This window comes from Episyrphus balteatus, chromosome 3, assembly GCF_945859705.1.
Source record: "Episyrphus balteatus chromosome 3, idEpiBalt1.1, whole genome shotgun sequence".
Classification (NCBI taxonomy): Eukaryota; Metazoa; Arthropoda; class Insecta; order Diptera; family Syrphidae; genus Episyrphus; species Episyrphus balteatus.
The window spans coordinates 100,023,679-100,033,758 of NC_079136.1; the positions used below are offsets into that span (position 1 = coordinate 100,023,679).

Here is a 10,080-nt window from a genome sequence, read left to right on the forward strand (position 1 = left end):
ATCGTAAGGCACTCACCTAGCAACCCAACAGTTGTAGGTTTGATCCCCAGTGGCTGCCAGTTCTTTTTTTTTTTATTAAAATGTTTCCACATAAATAAGTAAGATGATCTCCCGCTTTAATTAAGTGGATTTCTTTAAAATTTGCGCAATCAAAAAATTAAGATGATTTGGCATCTTAATTTAAGACGGAAGTCATCTTAGCAAAAAACCGTGCAGAAATCCGCTTATTTTTTTGTGGTCTTTTATATCCGTGCAGCTCATGCTCCATCTCTATTTTTCTCAAACAAACTAACAAAAGCTATACATCATATATGAATAAAAATAGGAACAAATTTTTTGTTCAATAAAAATGATCTGGATAGAAAGGAAGATTGTTTATAATTCAAATCTTCAAATTCAATTTGACAATATCGTAGCAGTTTGATTTAAAAAAAAATAAAAATTCCCTAGGATATTTTTAACAGAGTTTTAAATTTAAAGTTTCCATTAAAAGTAAAGGCTTTAACCAAAGAAGAGTGAATTAAATACATTTTTAATGATGTATGTATACTTTAGGCGTCAATAGTTTAAAACGCTGTTAACTAAAACGATAAATTTAAAAATTTAATGGAAGCTCAATAAATTGGCCCTTAACATTAAACATTAAAAAAATCTGATTTTATCAAGTTATAAAAAAATGAATAGGTTCTACAAATAAATAAATAACACAAATGAAAACCCATGAGGCAGTTAGTGGGTAATGAATTAACAATTGCATTTTCGAGCTTATAAATAGTCACAAATAACTATTTTAATAGTTAAAAATTACTATTTAATAGTAAGTTTGGAAAATAGTTAGATTAACTATTAAAATAGTCACCTATCCCGATTTTAACTATGATAATAGTAATCATAATCACTCATGTTTTTTTATGCAAGATTTTGAGTCCTGAATCAGTTACAAACATACATTTTATTTAATCATGTTGTGTTGAAAATAAACTTCAAGTGCAAAGTTTCTCAACATATAAATGGAACTCTAATTACAAATAATACTTTTTTAACCGCAAAACTATTTTGCAATCATAAAACGGGTATAAAAATGGATGCAGGAGGAAAAAAATAGCATTTGTGTAAGTTAAATATTCCTCTAGAAAACATGGAAAAACTAGGAAGAAAACTAAAACTGAGTGATTTTACAAAAATTTCTTTTGACCTTTTCCAATTTGTCGGCATCCGAGTTTATAAATACAATCCCGAAGAAAAAAAACCGTTAAAAGAAAAAATTGCCTTTTGCATGATTATGATGAATATGATGTTTCATTTCTATGCGAAAAACAGCTATCCAATTTATCATTCATTCGAAGACCCAATCGAATTAACAGCCTTTGCTTGTTATGCAGGATTTGTGGTAAACTCGCTTTGCAAAATTATAGCTGTTTGGAGTGGTCGATTTATCTTGAAGGAAGTGCTGTGTAAAATGGAAGAAATTTTTCCAAAAACTGATGAATCCATAACTGAATATCGCTTGAATGAGTATTATAAAAAAATTGAATTTTACATGAGATCACTTTATATTTATCATATTTCAACAACAACAATGTTCAACTTTTTTCCATTGGGCCAATCAATAGTTGAGAAAATTATAACTGGTGGTGATTTCGTTTATAGATTTCCATTTATTGTTCATTATCCGTTTAATGAAAAACAATTCCCGATTTTTTATTTCGCATATTTTTATCAAATAATGGCTGCATACATTTTGTCGTGTTTTTTTCTGGGAGCGGATCTATTGTTAGTTGCAATTGTTCACTTAGCTTGTATGCATTTTGATTATTTGGCAAGAAAAATCAAAAATTTTGTACCCACCGGAACGGACGAAGATCTTATAGAATTGGGCAAGTTCATCCGATATCATGATGATATTTTAAGGTAATTTATTAATAAAACATTTGTAACTATTCACTCGCTTAGACTAGATAAAATATTTAATTACAACTGGAACACACATATCGTGCGTCACCCGAGAATTATATATCCATTTTTCTACACACAAAGTGACGAGGACGTTGTTCTGAACAGAAATACAAAGTATGGTTTTACGAGTTGCTGTTAAACATTAGCATTAATTTTTAAAATTTCAACTTTGAAGTTTTGCAAAAAAGAATTTAATAAGTAAGTTTTTTTCTTTTTTTGAATAAATGTTCGTTTTTTTTTTTTGAACCGAAATGAACTAAATTGATTGAAGTAGAAAGTAGTTAGGTAGCATGATTTAAACTAAAATTCAAATTAACTAAATTTACCCAAGCAAAATTTTTGTGGAAATTAACTGAGTAGGTAATAGTGGCGTATTTAGTGGGAGGGGCTCAAGTCCCCCAAGCCTTCAAGATCATGTTATTATTAGCTGACGTTGAAAGTTGTGGTAATTTTTTTTTGATTTTAGTCCAATTCAGAATTCTTCAGATAATTTTTTTTATATATGACGTCGAGTTACATCACCGTTTAATTTTGCAAAACTTTTTATGCAAACGCCGTATTTTATCGTCTTAAGTATTTTATCTTTTTTAAAAAATATTTTTCTCAAAGATATTGGAAATAGAAATTTTGATGTCTCAAAATCTTAGTGGTCTGGGTTTCTTTACCCAAATTCCATTTTGCGCTTCCGATTTGGATTAAAAAAGCAAAATATGTATTACGAAGAAATATATATTTCGGATCAAGAAAAATTTCATTGAAAATTTGTTTTTAAGACTTTAACGTTCTGCATTTCACTTTTGGCGCATTCACTTGGCGAAAGCGAAATTGAATTGCACACAGCCTCTATGTTTGCAACCTCATTCGCCTTAAACTTTACTTAATTTTTCTTTTAAAATTTGCAATAATATCGCCCATTTCACTTACATATTTGATTTGTCTAGCAAAATGTGTCCTCTTATTTTTTCTTTTACATTCTGCTTTTTTCCATTAAAATTGCCAATTAAATTGCATCCATGTTCCATGCAGCAGTAATTTCACTTTAGAAACAAAATAAAAATGGATGTTTCAGTTTTGACAGCTCGAAGCAATATAATATTTCATTTCACGTGAAATTGAAAGTGATTTCAATTCACTTTCGGCCGAATGGCAGAACATGTGCGTTTATATCGCAAATAGTGATGAGTATAGCTTAAAAACTAGACAACAAATTTGTAAACTGTTTTGAATTCAGCACAACATGACAAAGTGTTTTTTTAGTATGATTCAACTCCGACTATGTGAACTGTGAAGTTTGCACCCCCAATTTTTTTACTTGCGATATAGGTACTATAGGGCAAGTTTAGGATTCGTAAAAAAAATCGAACTCGAGATAACAATTTTACATGACATTACGATGATGGAGAATGCCAAAAAAGTGGGTCCGGCAATTCTGTCTCTCTGTCTGTCTGTCTGTCTGTCCGTCTGTCTCTATCTGGAGCTGTAGCCTAAACGAGTGAAGTGATTTTCTTCAAACTTGGTAGTTAGCAGTTTTTGGTGATTCCTTAGAGGTTAAATTGAAATTTTTTTTTTATGACCAAAACTAACGGTACCTGCCATATAACGGAAATAGAAAAGTTAATTTTTTTCAAAAACGGCTCTAACGATTTTGATTAAAATTTTTGTGTGTAGTACTACACATAAGAGCCAACTTTTTAAATAAAAAAAATATTTTTTGTACCGTTATTAACGGTACCTGTCATAGAACGGTTTTTTTCGTTTCTGAATATCTCGTACAACATTAACCCGATTTAAATGAAAATTTTTATACTAAAGTGTGTAAGTAAAGATAATATTAAAATTTTAGAAAATTTTCAAAAAACGCATTTTTGGTTTTTTTAAAAATATTTCAAAATTTTTTTTTGAAAAATCAATGTTTTGAAAACGGATCAATGAAAAATTTTTAAATTTAGTTTTTATGTGTAAATTAATTATTTCTTCAAAATGGCATACCAAATTTTTTTTTGAAAAATGTTAAAAAAATTGTATATATAAAAAATTATTTTTTTAAAAAACGGTTCCTACAATTTTCGAAAATTTTTTTCTAAAAATACTTTTTTATACAAGAAATAAAATGGCATATTTTTTTTTTTTTAAGATAATTTAAAACGGAGTTTAATTAATTATAAAAACAGATTTAATTTTTTTATACTACTTATGAAATTTCTTCAAAATATAAAATTTTAAATTTCTTGAATAAAAAGCTTTAACATTATAGTTACTTTAAGCATAAGAGCAAGTACGTGCGACCCCAGTCGTGCAATTTATTTCTTTTACATTCTGCTTTTTTCCATTAAAATTGCCAATTAAATTGCATCCATGTTCAAAGCAGCAGTAATTTCACTTTAGTAACAAAATAAAAATGGATGATCCTTCAGTTTTGACGGCTCGAAGCAATATAATATTTCATTTCACGTGAAATTGAAAGTAATTTCAATTCACTTTCGGCCGAATGGCGGAACATGTGCGTTTATATCGCAAATAGTGATGAGTATAGCTTAAAAACTAGACAACAAATCTGTAAACAGTTTTGAATTCAGCACAACATGACAAAGTGTTTTTTTAGTATGATTCAACTCCGACTATGTGAACTGTGAAGTTGGCACCCCCAATTTTTTTTTTTTTAAACCCTCCTGGTTCGATTGTCCAAGGTTAATCCAGGATAGCCCAAAGTTTTTTTCGTTAGCCCACCCTTATTTCAAAATATAGGTAGTTTAAAACCGTGATCTGTCTGCCCACGGTTAGCCCAACTATTATTTTCGCTATCCTACGCTTAGTTTAAAAATTTATAGAACTATTAGTTTTTATTCACTTCACATAAAAAATAGTACGCATACACCACAGTGACCTTTTTAATTTATAATTTAGAAAAAGTAAATCCATTGTTGCACCTCAAATGTTAAAAATTATGAGAAAAAACTTTTTTCAAATTACCAAACAGGAAAAAGTGTTAAAAGAACTATATTTACAATGAAAAAAACAAATTTTGATTTTTAAGAGGTTGGTAATTTGAAAAAAGTTTTTGTCATAATTTTTGAACTGAGGGTGGGCTAACAAAAAAAAGTTATGTAGTTTGTTGGAAAGACTGTAAAAAGGACAATTAGTGCTAATATGGCAAACCAAAAAATTAATTATTTTTACATTTGAAAAAAATATTTGTATTTTGTAGTTTTTAAGGTGAAATGAAACAAATCAACTAGCTTCTTAACAGAATTGTTAATTAAATAACATTTGAGGAGCAATTCCCAAACCAGTGGATTTACTTTTTCTGAATTATAAATTAAAAAGGTCGCTGTGGTGATTGTGTTTTTAAGTTTGGAATTTTATAACTTTTTAATGGTTCATCAAAAAGACTAGATTAAATCATTTTCTTGTATAAAATTGAACGCTCTACAAAATGCATTTATAAAATTAAAAAAAAACAGACGCGAAAAATTAAATAAAATAATTTTTAGTTGAAAAAATGAATAATTCGAATTTATTGAAGAAATCTAATATGATAGTATTAGGAATTTGAGAGTTATATAAAAGGATCTGTGAAACCAAAACACAACATAGAAAACAAATATTCGAAAAGTTTGCCAAATTTTTGGATAAACCTAAAAGTTTCGTCAAAAAATTGAACAAAAAGAAAAAATTACATTTTATATTTTAAAGATGAATAACTTCGAAACGGGGCAGTTGATCAAAAAAATTAATAAGAGTTTTTTTGTAGAGCGTTCAATTTTATATAAGAAAATGATTAAATCTAGCCTTTTTGATGAACCATTAAAAAGTTATAAAATTCCAAACTCAAAAACACAACTAAGCGTAGGATAGCGGAAATAAAACTTGGGATATCCTGGGCTAACCTAGGGCAAACAAACCACGGTTTTAAACAAAAATTAAAATTTGTTCGGTGTCCGATATGAAAAAAAGTTTTTTGTTGTATCTTTTGAAAAAATAGTGGAATAAAGAAAAAAAAATGTACTACCCTGTTACAATGAATAAAACAAAATTTGTTTTGTGATTTTTAAGGTTAAAACAAATAATTATTAATTTTAGAACTAAGCGTGGGCTAACACAAAAAATCTTGGGCTTACCTGCACTATCCTTGGGAAATCGAACCAGGCGGATTTGAAAAAAATTTGCATTTTGGGGTACCAACTTCACATAGCCCTCTACTCCTTGCTGTTTAAGTAAAATCTTTCGGATACAAGAACTTTGGAAAAAACACTGCTTTGAATGTGAAAGAAGGAGACAGTAGTACAAAACTGTGGAGAGCAGTAAAATGTTACTATACCACTTTCAGTACCATAGCACAGTACTTCACTCTCGACCTCGTACGCAGCTGAAGCGAAACGAAATTTTCCATACAAAATTTCGTTAACGAATTCTTGAACGAAAAATTTCGTTTTGCTTTTCGTTTTTCAGTAAGCAGCTTTAGCGAAAAATTGGAGAGTTTTCACTCATTTGTCACTTACTTTTTACTGTTTTTTCGTTGTCGACTTTGGAGACTTGAAAATTTTTCTTTTCGCTTCAGCTGCGTACTAGGCTTTAATTACTTATTTATTATGGTAATATTTGTTTTTTTTTTCTGTGAAATAATAAAACTCTTTTATTTGCATTAATTATAAAGAATACAAGAACATTTCCTTCTCCGCATAGCGCATCTTACTCTACCTATCTATGTGTATCCTAAATGTGACAACATGCTTCAAAAAGCGTAGGTATATCTTTCTACATTACATTTGTATCTACGCTTTTTTTACCGGAATATTTTGTATTTAATTAGTTGTAGTCTTGTAGTTCTAGGGTAGTAAAGAACCTTGAGTCCTGAATCAGCTATACAAACATTCATTATTGTGTGTAACCATGTAGTGCATTTGGTTTAATGTATCTACACGAACATAAACTTCAAGTGCAAAGTTTCTCAACAAATAAATGGAACTCTAATTACAAATAATATTTTTTTAACCGCAAAACTATTTTGCAATCATAAACAGGGTATAAATATGGATACAGGACGTAAAAAATGGCATTCGTGTAAGTTACATTTTTCTCTAGAAAACATGGAAAAACTAGGAAGAAAACTAAAACTGAGTGATTTTACAAAAATTTCATTTGACCTTTTCCAATTTGTCGGCATCCGAGTTTATAAATACAATCCCGAAGAAAAAAAACCGTTAAAAGAAAAAATTGCTTTCTGCATGATTATGATAAATATGATGTTTCATTTCTATGCCAAAAACTGCTATCCAATTTACCATTCATTCGATGACCCAATCGAATTGACAGCCTTTGCTTGCTATGCAGGATTTGTTGTAAACTCGCTTTGCAAAATTATAGCCGTTTGGAGTGGTCGATTTATTTTGAAGGAAGTGCTTTGTAAAATGGAAGAGATTTTTCCTAAAACTGATGAATCCATAATTGAATATCGCTTGAATGAATATTATACAAAAATTGAATTTTATATGAGATCACTTTATATTTATCATATTTCAACAACAACAATGTTCAACTTTTTTCCATTGGGCCAATCAATAGTTGAGAAAATTATAACTGGTGGTGATTTCGTTTATAGATTTCCATTCATTATCCATTATCCATTTAATGAAAAAAAGTTCCCGATTTTTTATTTCGCATATTTCTATCAAATAATGGCTGCATACATTTTGTCGTGTTTTTTTCTGGGAGCCGATCTATTATTGGTTGCAATTGTTCACTTGGCTTGTATGCATTTTGATTATTTAGCAAGAAAAATTACAAATTTCGTACCCACTGGCACGGATGAAGATCTTATAGAATTGGGCAAGTTCATCCGATATCATGATGATATTTTAAGGTAAGTTAATATCAAAATGGAATTAATGTTAGCTCTGCGTAGTCTGAAGAAATGTACACTAGCCCAAAAAATATAAAGGAAATGATTTTTTAAAAGCGATTTTCGATAGACTGTATCTCAGTTTAAAACGTATTATGGCAAAACTGGATTTAAGTACAAAATAATTTATGTCAAAACCTGGGCTCGAATCACCGGACACGATTACGATCATACGTTAACGTTTATGATAGGGACACATAGAGCCCATACGTTAACGAACGTATGCCGTGATTCGTCCCCTGTTTGATGAATAAATCTGTCGAAAATATTGATCGTTACACAAATGGCCATATCTTCATAATTTATCCATAAATTTTGACGAAAAATTATCTTTTTTATGTACATGTTCTGTACATTAAAAGTTTAAAACTTTGAGGATTCGATTCGAATTCGATTCAGTAATATAGTTTTTTTGCAAAAATTTCCTTAACAAAATCGATTGTTTTAAAAATGTTTTCATACATTGCACTTAAACATCTGGAGTAACTCAGAAAAGTTGTTCTAGTGTTTGTTGCTTATTTACTCAGCTTTCAGGGGCCGCGCCGCGCCGGCGGCGTTTCTGTTCAGATTAGTCGTTTATTACTCAAGATATAGCCCGAATACTAAGTAGGCTGGAAAAAACAACGACAAAAAAAAATCGTATCTCGAAAACGTATCCATCGTAATTTTTTTAAAGTGATTTCCGAGTCCCTGGGGTCAAAAGTATGTAAGAAAAAAATAGTGGGATTGAGTTTCCGTTTTGGCTGTAAACCAGTGTAATTAAGCCTAATTTTAATCTTATCGCTCATAGTACCTAATAAAATAGAGGTTAATTTAAAAAAAGCGTATAATGGCATATTTTGATAGCTCTTCTAAATTGATCTCAAATTTAAGAAAATATTTTTCTTAACAAAGTAGACTTAATTTCTTTGTAGAGAATTAAATGTAGATTTTAAACGTGCTCTTGAATTTTCTGTTAAATCATACCTGGTTGAGGTATTGATAATTAAATTAAGAGTATAGTTTTTGGTTTGATGACTCATAATATTGTTTAAATTTTAATAATAAAATTTTAAAAAACTAACCAAAGAGAGATTCAAAAATTTTATATAAGGAAAAGTCTCCAAAAGTGAAAAGTTTTTTTTTTCAAAATTTAACTCATTTCGAAAAATGCGCCATTCTTTTAAATTTTTCATTAAAGAATTTTTAACCGTGTACTTACCTCTTGCTGGGTTATATCCCTACTCGTTTCCTTATAATAAAAGATGTTAACTTTTTGTTTTTCAGCCTGAGTTTCAAAATTAACGAAGTATTTAAAGTATCCATTTTGATGAACTACATTGCTTCATGTGGAGTAATTTGTATGATTGGATTCCAAATCACTGCTGGTTCAGAAATACTGGATATGCTAAAGTTTTTTGCATTCTTAATATCTTCGCTGGTTCATGTCTATTTTATTTGTTATTTCGGCTCAAATCTGTTACAAGTGGTTTGTTAATATATTTTTTTTATCATTATATATTTATGATTACCTATATATTTTTTTTTTAGAGTGGTGATATTGCTGATGCAGTTTTTTCTCATCAGTGGTATAAAGGAAATAACAAATATATGAAAAATTTACCATTGCTGTTAGCTCGTTCACATAAGCCAGCTTTTTTGACAGCTTTTAAGTTTTTCATGGTTTCAATGGAAAGTTTTAAAAGTGTAAGAGTTTCTATTTTTAATTATAATAATGCATTTGTTTTTAACTTTATTTTCTTGCAGCTGGGAACAACTTCATATCAATTCTTCACGCTTATCAAAACTAAATACGATGAGGAGGAATAGTCAATGACTTTATGAATGAGTCATATAAAATATTCTTGCACTTAATCTAAAATCATTTGCACCAGCTTTTTGAAACATTATTCCAAGTCTTTAATAAAAATGCGAAATATGTATCTTCAATAGTTTAGGATCTGCGTTACTTGTTTATAGAACTTTCATTAACCAGGACAAACACAATTTATTTTTCAATTGAAAAAAAAAACTACATTTTAATAGTAGGTAGTATAAAATAAATGTATTATTTTGTGTTTTAATTTGAGTCAAAGTGAATAAGTCCAATGCGTTTGGTACAAAAAGTGTGAAATCCTCAACGAATATCTGATAGATATGTGTTTCCTTTTTTAAAGCAAAAATTCTGCTTTTAGAGGTTATGTCTCTGGCGATTCATTTTGTTTAAAAATGTAACGGGTTTTAAA

The 10,080-nt window shown here is 29.2% G+C and overlaps 1 protein-coding gene across 2 annotated transcripts; it reads left to right on the forward strand.

Moving 5' to 3' along the window:
* The first annotated feature begins 1,110 nt into the window (after positions 1–1,110).
* Positions 1,111–9,799, forward strand: LOC129916574 (odorant receptor 85c-like). 2 transcript variants are annotated; one of them, XM_055996592.1, is made up of 4 exons: positions 1,111–1,911; positions 9,122–9,323; positions 9,386–9,541; positions 9,602–9,798. In XM_055996592.1, the coding sequence occupies exons 1-4, from the start codon at positions 1,139–1,141 to the stop codon at positions 9,662–9,664; spliced, it is 1,194 nt and encodes a 397-aa protein (XP_055852567.1). In that variant the 5' UTR covers positions 1,111–1,138; the 3' UTR covers positions 9,665–9,798. The 2 variants fall into 2 exon arrangements, with proteins under 2 accessions (XP_055852567.1, XP_055852566.1); XM_055996591.1 differs by lacking the exon at positions 1,111–1,911 and adding an exon at positions 6,775–7,816 and having other exon boundaries at positions 9,602–9,799.
* Positions 9,800–10,080: the final 281 nt, after the last annotated feature.